The following is a 13,524-nucleotide window of genomic DNA, read 5'->3' as shown; positions in this document are numbered from 1 at the left end:
CGCTCACAGACATCTGGGCTATCAAAGTCCCGAGAGTGCATAGCAACAATTAGCAGTTTAAAAGGCTTCTTGAGTATAGCAACATAAAACTTTAACTGTAAGAAGTATCATACAACTCACACACTGACCACAAATGTATTACAAATAATCATAATGGGCGTTTATGCAAAGTAGCCACCTGAGGCCGGCCGGCTCATCGCCAGGTGCGTTTAAAGCCTCAATCAGTGGGCGGGGCTTCAGGTCACCTGAGGACGCTTATAAATTGTTACCAGTCGCTCCATGGCTTGAATACTGCTACCTGCTGTGAGTTCTTGTATTGACAGGCAATTACCTCGAATACTCTCCAGACATGAGTTCTGCGAAACCGTACATTGGCTGTAAAATAGGGCTGGTCTCAAAAGCCCAGAATCGTTATGAGGGGATTTTGTATACAATTGATAAAGTGAACTCCACAGTAGTGCTGGCGAAAGGTAAGTGGTGCATGCCCATGCTTGAAGGCCTGTCAGCATGAAGAAGTAAACACTCTTAGTTTTATCAACTGCTTTTTTCTCATCTAGTCAAGTGTTTTGGAACGGAGGGACGACCCACTGACAGACCAACGGCACCCAAAGATGATATCTATGAGTACATCACTTTCCGGGGAAGTGATATTAAGGACATCACACTGTGTGAAGCTCCAAGATCTCACCACGGCCTACCCCCAGATCCTGCAATAGTACAGGTACACAGTAACTGCATGTACAGACCCTAAAAGTGGGCAAATTAATACCCAGAAAACATGTTAAATTGTTTTAACATCTTTTGTTCAGTCATCCAGTGCAGGCTCTTCGGGCATCTACTCTGCTCGTGAGCCATTTAGCCCCCTGAGGATGCCTGCCTACAGCCAGCTTGCTGCCAACTCTCTGCTTAATCAACAGTATGCTGCAGCTCTTGGCCTTGGTAAGTCAATTAATGCAAATGTATTTCAAGTTAACTGACCATGATATAGGTGAATACTTTTAAGTGGGTTGTTAACATATTGCTTTTTTCTGAAATGCAGGGCCTGTACTTCCAGGCCTACATCTCAGAAGGGGCCCCATGGTGGAAAAGGCTGTTCAAACCCTCCATGTGGAAAGATCTAGGCAGAGGAGAGGTTCGACTGAATCCCAGGAGCAGGAGCAGCGGTGGGAAAGAAGGAGGCCTCAGAGGACCAGAGGAGAGAGTTTCCAGACCAGAAGGGGCACTGGAGCCTCCAGTAAGCATACAGAATTGCAATGATGAAAGGCAAAATAAAATGTCCAGTAATTGACCAAAAAGTGAATAGCTTGAGTTGTTTAACAGTCTTAAAACATTGTTCGGGATGTTGTGTCTATCGGTGCAACTGAGAGCAATCTTAAAAGTAAGTGTAAATGTTGTTTTTGTATTAAAGTGAAGTCAGGCCCAGGTATGCCCAGAGCTCAGCGTGAAACTCGGCAGCAGAATAATGAAAACAGGCCAACACCACCCAGAAGAAGACAAGGTAGGTTTGTAAAACAACGACATATCTGAATTTTCTCGATTTTAAATAGTCCATCAAAGAAAAATCCTGTAAAAGATAATTTTTTTTTAAACATCTCAGGAGCTCGGAGGCGCAGGAACCGTAGTAGAGGCCAGCTGATGGTGACTAATGTTCCATCTGCCACCCTTAAGTTTGACACAGACTTTGATTTCGATTCCTCAAATGCACAGTTTATCAAGGAGGAGCTGGAACAGGCGGTGCAGGACATGAACATAAAGGGTTGGTTCATCAGCTGATATGCACCACAGCATTTTTATCTTCTGCTTTTTGACACTGATTTCAAACCTTTTTCATCCAGCTTTGCACAGCTTTAATTTTACATTTTGGCTCAAGTGTTTTTAAATATTAAACAAAAACAAAAAATCAGGAAAAGTCGAGCAATGCTTTGTATGTAATTTTGATTTATTTTTTATTATCTGGTATAGGTTTTGGATGAGCACATGAGTTTGAAAATCACTGTACTGGCCTTTCACATTCGTACCCAGCTTGGTCTCACCACAGTATCCTTCTACAGTTTTTACAGTACAAGTTTCTGTCTGCAGATGGAACTCATGAGGTAGAAGACAAAGAAAAAGAGGAGCTGCACCCAACTGCAGAGGACAATCATTTTGGACCAAAATGCTACTATGACAAAGCAAAGTCTTTCTTTGACAACATCTCATCTGATAAGAAGTTCAGGTAAACTGCCTTTTTTTATCCTCAACATTCAAACACTGGTTCCTTCTGTGTGTTTTGACTACAAGCTTTGTCCATCTTTGTGTGTTACAGACTAACATGGGCAGAGGAGCGGAAGCGCAATCTGGAGACTTTTGGGGTCCCTGGACGGTTCCTGAGGGGCCAAGGTTTCAGAGGTGGATATGCAGGACCAAGAGGGCGGGGAACTGCTCAGACTCTGTCTTCTTACAGAGCCAGGGGTGGACAGCTGTAGAGGCCAGAGTTTGATACCAAGGCAGGAAAGCAACCACATCCTCGTATGATTATCTCCCTTTAAACAAATGGGACTGTGTTTACCCATTGCAGTGAGCAAAAGCAGCTCTAATGGCACTGTAAGAAGGATTTTTTTTTTTTATTTGTTTTTTGTCCTGCCCTCATATTACCAAGATTGTACTTGTATTTGTCCTTTTCACCCATTTTGAATATGGATGCATGGCTCACTAAAGGGTCCACTGTATGTGACTATAGTTTTTTTCCTCCCTCCCCCCCAATCTTTGCCAGAAGTTTATTTTTTCCAAGTAAAGGGGAAGTGAATGCTTAAGTTCTGTTTTGTTTTCTGCTCCCTGGAAGAGTTTCACTCCTAAAAAGTATTGCTTTCATGTTTAAAGCGTCTGGCTTTTCCTCTTGTAAATACTTATCCTAATTTGTAAGTTTATTTCTCAACTTTTGCAAACTACACACTATTATAAACGTATAAAACTGAACTTGAATGTATTTAAAAGCTCAAGCTTGTGCATTGCTTGCTTCTGTCATACTGAAGCAACAAGTGTAATGTAAATAAACTGGAAACTGCTGATGTGCTTGTCTTGTTGTCTTTGGGAGTATTTGACGTTCAATTGTTGCTAAATTATCCTGATTTGTGTTTTAAAGGTATTAAAGGATACACAACTGGAAAAAACTAAAATTACTTCTTACAGCTTGTCTTGAGTAACCCAAGTCTCCATAGGACCTGAGATCCCCAGATGATTTTATAAAGACCCTTGATGCACGGTCGAGGTTGTGCATCCACTTGAGACAAGTGCTCGCTAATGCTCTTGGCTTAGCAACTACAGTGACCATTTGGGCTTTAAAATGTGTGTAAATGACATCTGCTCAAATTGCTTTGGGATTTCTTTTTTCTTTCTACCCTCATTGGGGTGAGAAGATAATGACTGAATCTTGATTTTTGGGTGAATGTATCCTTTAAGCTCACTTGTCTTTTAATAAGGAATTGGTGTTTTTTGTTTTAAAGACACGTTCACCCAAAAAGGAAGATTTAGTCATCTACTCACCCTCATGCTGATGGAAAGTTTCAAAGTCAACAAAACATTTCTGGAGCTTCACAGTAAAATAGCATTGCAGCAATCCCCAAAACAACTGAAGTAGATGGGGACTTGCTTTAAAACGTTAAAAATAAAGGGATTAAATGACTCCTGACAGCTCATCCAGCCTAATCCAAGTTTCCAAAATTCCCAAGACCTCAATTTGTTTTTAAAAGCTGTTATTTACACCCTTTCTAAAGCCAAAATCTTCGCTGTAGCTGAGGTGTGCATGAGCGTAACTGCATGTCAGTGGTTTGAATATTGTCTTTTCAAATCCATTTGGGATCTCAGGGTTTATGTGACTTGGATTACGCCAGACAACCTGGATGGAGCCATATTATTTTTTCATTTCATTTTTTTCTTGACGTTTCAAAATAAGTACCCATTGACTTCAGTTGATTAGGGATTTGTTTTTTGGCTGTGAAGCTCCAGAAATATTTTGTGGACTACAAAACTTCACCCGACTTTTCCTCTTTGCCATGAAGGTGAGTAGATAATGACTGAATTTAAATTTTTGGGTGAATTTATCCTTAAATATTCCTTTAACGTTGCCAATATCGCAAATAAGAAAATATCTCTCGATGTGAAAACTGCTCCTTTAGGCTGGAGGGAAATGCTGTGCAGATGTCAGATGCACGCGGACAATGAAACCATGGTTTTGCACTGTGGCATTCAGTTTTTTCTGAACTTTTGCAGCCTCTCTCCACAATTGCGATTCACAGACACAATGTGGACTGATTGGCTCTCATGAATCAAAGGATACCCCGTCTACAGTAAGTGGTAGGCTACTCACTGTCTGGGTTATACCAAAAACTGAGGGAGAGGGATTTTCCCCCCATTGTGTTATATTTTACTATCTATGTCATAGCTTGCACGCAAATGATCAATAACAGTTTCGCAAAATGATACGTTGAGGTACATCCAGAGAAATCCAGTGTTTTGTATTTCCCCTTCCTTGATGACAGAGAGATGGGCATCGTCAAACCACCCCCCCTGTTTCTCGGCAATGGACAAACTATGCAACCAAATAGAGGGCTGCGCTCAAGATAATAAATATTAGAATAAAAGAAGCGCTTTTATTTCCCATATGAGAACATGTCGGTGGCGTTTTCATCGGCTCGCCCCAGGAGTAAAGGGGAGGTGACACAGCAAACGATTCAAAAGGTAAGAAATCAAAAAAGAAAAAGGTCTTGACGGGTCGCGGCGCTTGTGATTGAATATTCTCGTCTGGATGGGAGTGTGCGTCTCCGCCGCCAGTGCAGGGAAAGTAGCCTGTGGTGAATATCAGAAGAAATGGCAACTGGTATTGTAACGTTACAGTCAGCTGAAGGTGCGAACCAAACAAAGCCATGACGGGGCTGCAGGCGACCGCTTTACTGCCGCTGCTTCCTTGTGATGCTGTCATCATCCCCCCCACCACTGACAAATCATGCATTTTCTAATGTGTGAAATCATATTTAGATGATGTGACTTGTTTGCAAGAATTTTAAAGCTCAACACATTTGCCACGGTTTTTATTAATGAGCCTATAGGTACAGGTTCCTTGTCAGAGAGCGTCCCATTTGGGTTTATAAACATCCAAATGCATGTTAGTAGTAGGATGGAGGGAAACTGAGCAACCCTGGACAACCCTGACTGCTGCTGGTTTTTTATCCTTGGCTGAACCGTTTATATGGATGTTTCTTGTAAAAATAAATAAATAAATGAAAAAAGAATAAAATGCTCTTCCCATCCTGAAGTTAGAGACTTTCAAACGATGTCCTACATAGAGACTGTGAGAAGCTGCTGCTTCATTAGACTCTATTATGAACAAAAAAGAAAAAAACTGACCTAGAAATTTTTTCCAAGGCTGGTGGAAGTTCTGAGAATCCAGGACAGCATCACTGCAATGTCTTAATAGGGCATATTTCAGTGTATAATTCAGCCTGCACTTGATACTGTGAACTGAAGCTTGTTCTGTCGTCTCCCAAAGATGCTGGATGAAAATCACCATTTAATACAATGTATAATGGATTACCAAAGCAAAGGCAAGACAGCTGAATGCACACAGTAAGTGATCTTTCCCTGATTTGTACCTTGTAAATGTCACACTGAGGTGAAATTAAAAAAAAGCTCTGTGTCATTTTCTCCTTTTTTTTGACAGGTATCAGCAGATCCTGCACAGAAATCTTGTTTACTTGGCCACAATAGCAGATTCGAATCAGAACATGCAGTCACTACTACCTGCTGTGAGTCATTCATGTGATTTCAGGAACAATTAAGCAGATTTCTCATCTTCGTCAGGTGCATTCTGCTCCTGCCATCCCATCTATTTTCTCACATTCGCCAAGGAACCTCAAAAAGAAAGAAGGGTTGTTACATCACCGAATCTTGCTTCGGTGCCAGACTGCGGTGACAGCTGTATTGAAGTCTATGGGAGATGCATGGAGAAACACACTAAAACCCAACATATCTACGTCATATGATGAGAAATGGCAAATCCGACAAAACATTGCTGATGACACTGTAATCACACTGTGAGCAGGAGTCTTTCTCACTGATAAAAAAAAATCTGAAGCCCTGAAGGGTCTTCTTTCATTTTGTGGAGGCATTTCTTTATCAGAAGTCATACGACATAGATATGTTGGGTTTTAGTGTGTTTCTCCATTTACTCCCATAGGTCACCACAGTCTGGCACCCTTCCTTCTTTTTTAAGTTCCTTGACCTTTGTTCCCTGTTTTTTTTTGAAGAAAGTATTCATAATAATTTCATTTTGAGAACATAGCCACACAACAAAAATAATACAATTTAGCAGACAAATAGGAGTCAGCATGAGGGCATAGAGGTTAGCAATTATTGTTGATTAATTATTATTTTAATTGATTAACTGTATTTTTCATTTCTAGCCTCCCACTCCCAACATGTCCATGGTTCCTGGAGGGATGGGACAAAGTGGGGGACACGCTCCAGGCAATCTCAATGACAACATGACACCAGGGCTGCCCCCCACATCAATGATGCAGAGTCAAATGAGCAATGGTGAGATGTGAACACAAATGTGCATTTCTCAGATATACTCTGGCCCACATTTTTTTCCACACAAACCCATACTTGGTGTGCACACACACAGCTCCATCTTGTTGTCTGTCGCCTGTCTTGAGTGCTCCTCTGATCCCGACTTTGCTGCATGTTTGTCTGCAGACACCAAGTCTTGTCTGTCACAGTCAGATTGCAGCAGGCAACCTTTTCTTTCTTTCTTTCTTTTTCTAATTAACACACATGATCAACACTCATTACCCAATCCTTCTACTACCATGCAACCTTCTGTAAAGATGAACTGAATGTGGGTCCATTATTAACATGCCATGGCACCACATGGGAACTGGCTGCTCTGACTGGTGCATGTGTGTCGTCAGGCCCCAGCCATGCCCCCATGCAGCAGCAGTCTGGTCAGGTGCAGTCGGCTATTCCCTCCGCATCCCTCAGCCTACCAGCCAGCAGCTACGGTAGCTCGGCGTCCGGCTACAGCCACGCTGCTCCCTCCTCCCAGGGCAGCATGATCCAGGGCCCTGGGCCCGGCTATGGGTCTTCTTCCTCTTCTTCCTCCACATCCTCATCCTCTTCTTCCTCCTCCCGCAGCAACCTCAACATGCAGTCCAACCAAGGTGAGCCAGGTACAGAAGAGCCTTTTTGGGAATACTTTCAGGGTTATGAATTGAACACAAAAACACTCATAAACTATACTGTAAAATGCCTCATTTGGTTTTATTTTGTTACATTTAGAGGAAGGAAGTGATAAAAGTAATGCCTTTCAGGAGTTCAGGATGAGGTATAAACAAAGTGGTAAAATAGTTGGATGATTTCTGAAGTACCTGTGAATGTGTTTACACCAAACATCCTCCTTAATTTAGCTTAAAATATTTGCTCACATGCATATCTGCACTCAGTGTAACCAACAAAATAAGCAAACACATTCAGTTCATCAGAGAGGTGTCCTGCCTCCTCTCATCTTCCTTCTTCTCCAGGCTTAACCTTTCCTACTCCCTAACTCCTGACCCTGAGATGCAGCCCTCCTCTCCCTGAATGTACCTCTGTTTATGCACTGACTCCACTGGCTTTGCTTGCATTTATATCCCAAAGCAGCATCTTCTCATAGAGATTTTTCTTTAAGAGACTTCTATGGACCCCTTTTGGCCTTACCCTGCCCCCTTTTTTCCGTGTACCTCCTACGACATTTGTTATGCACAATTCTGCCAGTCCCAGTTCTGAGAATGCTGTTGAATGCTAATGCTGGTCTGTGCATAGAGTGTGTCTGTGTATATTAATGTATGAGATCTCTCCCCTTCCTCATAATCCCACCTCCTTCCCAGTCTCTATGATGCACCAACAGCCTGCCACTGCACACTACTCCTCAGCCCAGGCTGGAGGTCAACACTATCAGGGACAGCAGGCCATGGGCATGATGGGTCAGGGCAGTCAAGGAAACAGTATGATGTCTCAGAGGCCCATGGGATCCTACCGCTCCTCACAGCAAGGTAGGTGGTAAGACTTCTTCTTGCTAATATGGTGTGGCAGTGGGCTCAATGAGGTTGTTAGAGCTCATAGGGCATAGAGGACATAGATGGACTGACAAACTAATGGTTTTGATTGAAAGAGTCAACAGGTTTCCATTAACTTTGGCTCTGGATGCCAGTCTCACAGTTTCCAGATTGATAGAAATGTTAAAGGAGACACATTATGCTTTCTCAGCTTTTTCCTTTCCTTCAGTGTGTTCTGGTGCTTGTTCAAGATATTGAAAGTTAAAAAAGCCATCGCCAACAGGAGCTCCTCTCTCCCACAGAAAACACTGCTGCTGAGGTGCCTGAAATGCCTCGTCAGTAGTCCCACCTTTAATTCTGTGACTTCTTGACATCACTATGTCACCATGTTGCACATTTGCATAATTTTGCCTTTATTCACAGTATAAGTAGACAGAGATGACTAGAGACTCGGTAAGCAGTGCTGGCTCAGGCATGTTTGAGCTGACCAATCAGAGCGGACTGCGTATTCGGGAGGAGGGTCTTAAAGAGACAGGAGCTCAAACAGAGCATCTCAGGCAGAGGGGGAATAATTAAAGCATGTAAAACTATTCTAGGAGTAACCAAGAATAAAATTATGAACCTGAAAATACATGATATGTCTCCTTTACGTCTGTTGCTGAAGTATTATTGCATGCACAGTTTTTAGTTTTTGCCTTCAAAGATCATAATGAGAGTGATATTGAAGACTTGCAAATTAGTCTGTCCCAGTTGCCTTCCTGGCTGCAACTTTTACAAGCAGACTGGAGATGTATCACTCGTGTCACATTAGGTTCCTGTCTCTGTGAATCACTTAACTTGTGCTGTGTCAGCATGCACCTAATAATAGCTCCATCCTGTCCTGTTATGTCTTTTGAAGGGTGTCGACAAGGCACATAGTGACTCAGATATATAAAAAGGATGGGATACTGTTTCCAGGGCAACAGGACATGGTTGTAAGTCCTCATTCCCCCTGTTGCACATGTATCCTTGCATGACTGGATGAAGTATTTCCAGATAGAACTGTATTATGGAGTTGTTGTGTCCATAGATGGGTGACTCGCTCCCCAGTCATTAGTTGTGGGTCTGCTGTGAGGGCTTCTCTTTCAGCTAGGGCTCTTTGGTCATTTTGGAAACAATCAGATATGTTGCTATGCTACAGCTCATCTCTATATTTGGAAACGTTTGGGTCAATTTTGGTTTGTAAAGGCGATTAGACTGTGCATGGCTCTTCGATGCATCCTCCAGAGAGTTTTTGTGTGTTCGTTTTCTGAGTTTGTTGGGTAAAGTTGAAAGGGAAAAGGAAGGAGTGGAATCTGGAGTTTCTGCACACCACCACCAAGCAGAGATCAGATTCTCCCTGATAACTGGCTTTCTCTAATCCTCATTTTCTCAGAGAAAATTACATCTCATGTAATTTGTCTTGGAATTATTCATTGTAATTGCTCCACTTTAATTAGTGCTTCCAAAATTTTGGTTGGCCCAAAATAGCTTCCTTCATATTATTATTTCAACCCATAAAAAATCATCACCTGTGAAATTGTAATACACATAATTCTTAAAAAAAAAAATCATATTCATGTCATATTAATTCACTCTGTTCATAATTATTCATAATAACATCATAACTTAATGACGACTTCCAAAAAAGCTGTCTTTTAAAATATTTTATTACACACATGATGCATGCACACACACCTATTCAGGTTGCCTAAATTTCCCAAGTGTCCTGGCACGACCCCTTTACCCCCAACTCAGCGGCCAATTCGTCCAACCAACTGTTTAACCAATCGTGGTGTCGCCTGTCTTGCAGGATCTGCACAGCAGTACATGGGACAAGACGAGTTCTACGGAGAGCAGTATGGACACACTCAGAGCTCCAGCGAGCCCATAAACCAGAAGTATTACCCTGATGGTAATCATGCACATCCATAAACTTCATACACAGCTCTCAAACACACAAACCCCCATTATAGTACATGCCATTTCCCTTTAGTGCTATCTCACAGGCCTGAGCCAGATTTACTGCAGTGCTGAGGCCTCAGCTCTTCCTCCCAGTCATCGTCTTGTTCCCCTATTGTGGGAGATGAAAAGAAATTACAAAAAAGCTGACATTGGTCTCAATCCTGTTTCCTCCCAGTGTGTCTGTGTCCATACTGTCCCCTTCGGTGTGCCGAAATTTCAGATTTCAGAGAGTGCTAAAGCAGTGTGCTGAGGAAAGAGCGCAACCTTCCTCCAGGGTGTTTCTTTGTGCATAATACTGAAGTGAGAAGCCTTGAAAATGTTGTTTGTGCTTGTCATTGTCGTTGCACATGTATTATGAATGCTTTGGCTTCAAACTGAATAATTATTTCTCTTCTGTATGTAAGTGGGTTTTGCATTGGCGGGGGAGATTTTGCATGTGTTGAAATGTGTTCTCTACAGGTCACGGGGAGTACTCGTATCAACAGTCTTCATATGGTGAGCAAGGCTATGACAGGTCCTTTGATGAATCTTCACAGCACTACTATGAAGGAGGTAACAGTTGTCATTATGTCATTTTAAAGCATGTGGTTTAAAGGAGACAAATTATGCTCATTTTCAGGATCAAAAATTTGTTTGGGTTACTGCGAGAATAGGTTTACATGCTTTAGTACTCAAAAAACACATCAGTTTTCTCATACAGTCCAGTGCTGTGGCACTGTATTTACCCTCTGTCTGAAACGCTCTGTTTTAGCTCCTGTCTCTTTAAGGCCCCCGCTCCAGAAAATATCCAGTCTCCTCTGATTGGTCAACTAACACATGCCCGACCCAGAACCTCCAACAATAGAGCAGCTGTGCTAAATCAATTCTTACGTGCCAAACTAGTCGCTGGGCATAAATGATGCACAAGTGTGACATGGTGACGTAGTGTGATGTCACAAAGTCACGGAATTAAAGGCGGGCTGACGAGGCGTTTCAGGAGCGGTGTTTTCTGTGGGAGAGAGGAGCTTCTGTTGGTGCAGACCTTTATAATGTTCAAGATCTTTGACATGCACAAGAATCAAGAAAACACTGAAGAAAAGCAAAAAAAAAAAAAAATGAAAAAGCATAACTAGTCTCCTTTAAATATGTTTTCCTGCAACCTCAGTTTGTGTAAACATGTCCAACCATATCTGCAGTAAAGTACTACCTCATATATTTAGTCACTGACATGTGTACATGTGTATATATGCCTCCAGGTAACTCTCAGTACAGTCAACAGCAGGCCCAGTATCAGCAAGGCTCTGGCCAGCAGCAGCCCTTCAGCCAGCAGCAGTACTCCTCTCAACAAGGCTACAGCGGACAGCCACAGGGTTACGGTTAGAACAATCATACAATCTATTCTGTGCATTCACAATAACACACACACACACTAATAAACTGAATGTAACCGCTCCGCTACAGGTCCTGCCCAGGGTGGATCCTCTCAGTATTCTCAGTATCAACAGGGTCAAAGCCAACAGTACGGCTCCTACCGCTCCTCCCAGGGAGGCCCTGGAGCACAGACGCAGAGGCCCTATGCATATGAACAGGTACATCACATTAGAGCATACTTTCTAAGATTACTCAGATTCTCTGAAACTGGTTATGTAAGACTGAACTTTTCCACCCATCTAACATATGGGAAATTGCCCATATAATCTATAATAATGGTTTATTTTTAAATGGAACTCAGCAGCCATTTTTTTAATTATTAAATTTGAAAACAGTAAGAAATAATGGCTTTAATCTTTTACTTGCCACAACAGGTACTTCATACTATGCATGATTTTTTTCTAATGATGCTAATTTTACCTGATTAAAATGTCTTTGACACACTGTAGTTTTGGAAGACAACAATCACTGCAATGCATTCCTTGTGGGCAAACCGTCAAAGTACATCTACTCAAAGTGCTTGTTTTTTCAATTGACAGGCTGAGATTGTTATTCTTAGTGTCTGACAACATTACAGAAATACAGAAACAGCTGCTATATTGCTCCCGCCAAGTCCACCAGACTCCATTTACAAAATCAGTACTATGAATAATTGGGAAACTTTAAAAGATACCTTTGTGCTGTGTGTGTCTCACCAATAACAGAAAACAAAATAAAAAGTGAACAACACAATGTATGAAATACAATCTAATCTGTGTAAATATGTCTTTACATTGCAGGGTCAGTACGGGAATTATCAGCAATAAGGCACTGCACTGTTTTCCTTAAAAATGAAAAAGGAACGGTTCAACAGTGAAGCGCTGGCTCAGCGGTGGAGCAGAAGATCTGGCTTCATCAGATTTATTATCCTCACATTAATCGTCAGTCTAGCTACAGTAAGAATAACCATTTTAGACATATGAAACATTATCTGTTCTGGCTACAGGGGTTGAAGTGTTACAGGCCACCCTTACGAAAGGTCAGGGTGCTTGTAGAATCAAGACAGTTAGTATAAAACCTTCCATATGGATTAAGTATGATACTAAAAAGGAGCTGTAAAGTTATTAGACGAGTCTGAGAATGTTCCTTGTATCCTTCTCTTTATTTTCTGTCTTTGCTTTTCACTTGTCTTCATCCTGAACTTGACTTTTATTGTTTGTTTTATTTTTACAAGTCTCTTTTTCATTCTTCTTTTTATGCACAGAGCAGGTCCATGGTTTTGACTTTGGCTATAAAAAGCAAATTAGCTTTGAAGGAAATGTTCCTTGATGTTTATTTTATAGGCTAGGCCCAGCTCATCCTTTCATTCCTAGCTGAAACACTGTTGTATCGTACGACAAGGGAGGTTAATTTTATGAAGGTAAAACATTGGTCCTTAAACCTGACTCGATCAGGGGGTTTGTCTGTGTTAGTCAAACTGTGATGTGTTGCTGTGTGGTCTAACATTATGTGTGTTCACTCTCTACATATGTCTTACTGAAGTAATAGCCACAATAGGTAGCTGACTGATCCAGACTTAAAAGTGTGTATCATTGTCCATGATAATCATACATCGTGGTAGTATTTTTGACACTATATTTTCAGTGGCATTGGTACGCACAGACATATCGTGCATTGTGCAGAGTTATGAGGGGTCACACTACTCTGTTGCCAATCAGTAATGATTTTACTTAAAAAAAAAACATATCGCCACTTTGTTCGCACTTTATTTTGCAGTGACAGTGTATGTATTGTCTGATATTTTGTATTGTAGTGCAATTCAGGCTGTTTTTAACAAATGATCCTCAAAAAGCCAAAGCAACACAGAAACAGAGCAGTAACGGGTCCCGCACCTCGACTTCATTAAGTGCAATACACTCAGTCAGTCATGTTGAGATTGGTTGTCATGGTGAACTCACCCTGTATGTCTTTATCTGTAGTTTCAATGGTGGCAAAGACAACTGTTGGTTTGTCTAATGTTGTTACATGGTATGCTGCAGGTTTTAACTGACAAGTCATATTTAAGAAAATTATTTTCTGTATC

The 13,524-nt window shown here is 41.6% G+C and overlaps 2 protein-coding genes across 2 annotated transcripts; both read left to right on the top strand.

Moving 5' to 3' along the window:
* Positions 1-275: 275 nt before the first annotated feature.
* On the top strand, positions 276-3,047 carry lsm14b (LSM family member 14B). Its single transcript, XM_073470393.1, has 8 exons — positions 276-470; positions 558-721; positions 810-939; positions 1,040-1,234; positions 1,409-1,498; positions 1,598-1,756; positions 2,080-2,215; positions 2,306-3,047. Exons 1-8 carry the CDS (start codon positions 350-352, stop codon positions 2,463-2,465), a joined length of 1,155 nt encoding a protein of 384 aa, XP_073326494.1. The 5' UTR covers positions 276-349; the 3' UTR covers positions 2,466-3,047.
* A 1,600-nt stretch (positions 3,048-4,647) lies between these two features.
* On the top strand, positions 4,648-12,268 carry LOC140999766 (calcium-responsive transactivator-like). The gene is made up of 11 exons (XM_073470291.1): positions 4,648-4,716; positions 5,525-5,601; positions 5,696-5,780; positions 6,438-6,570; positions 6,948-7,196; positions 7,902-8,066; positions 9,901-10,002; positions 10,512-10,604; positions 11,288-11,407; positions 11,493-11,620; positions 12,242-12,268. The coding sequence occupies exons 1-11, from the start codon at positions 4,648-4,650 to the stop codon at positions 12,266-12,268; spliced, it is 1,248 nt and encodes a 415-aa protein (XP_073326392.1).
* Positions 12,269-13,524: the final 1,256 nt, after the last annotated feature.

The sequence above is a fragment of the Pagrus major genome, chromosome 7, assembly GCF_040436345.1.
Source record: "Pagrus major chromosome 7, Pma_NU_1.0".
In the NCBI taxonomy this organism is placed as follows: Eukaryota; Metazoa; Chordata; class Actinopteri; order Spariformes; family Sparidae; genus Pagrus; species Pagrus major.
This window is presented reverse-complemented; position numbering and strand designations above follow the sequence as displayed.

Coding starts and splice junctions, on each gene's coding strand:
- lsm14b (XM_073470393.1), top strand. CDS start 350: ATGAGTTCTGCGAAACCGTACATTGGCTGTAAAATAGGGCTGGTCTCA. Junction 940..1,039: donor TGCTGCAGCTCTTGGCCTTG/GTAAGTCAATTA, acceptor TCTGAAATGCAG/GGCCTGTACTTCCAGGCCTA. Junction 1,757..2,079: donor GCAGGACATGAACATAAAGG/GTTGGTTCATCA, acceptor TTCTGTCTGCAG/ATGGAACTCATGAGGTAGAA.
- LOC140999766 (XM_073470291.1), top strand. CDS start 4,648: ATGTCGGTGGCGTTTTCATCGGCTCGCCCCAGGAGTAAAGGGGAGGTG. Junction 6,571..6,947: donor GCAGAGTCAAATGAGCAATG/GTGAGATGTGAA, acceptor GTGTGTCGTCAG/GCCCCAGCCATGCCCCCATG. Junction 10,605..11,287: donor ACAGCACTACTATGAAGGAG/GTAACAGTTGTC, acceptor ATATGCCTCCAG/GTAACTCTCAGTACAGTCAA.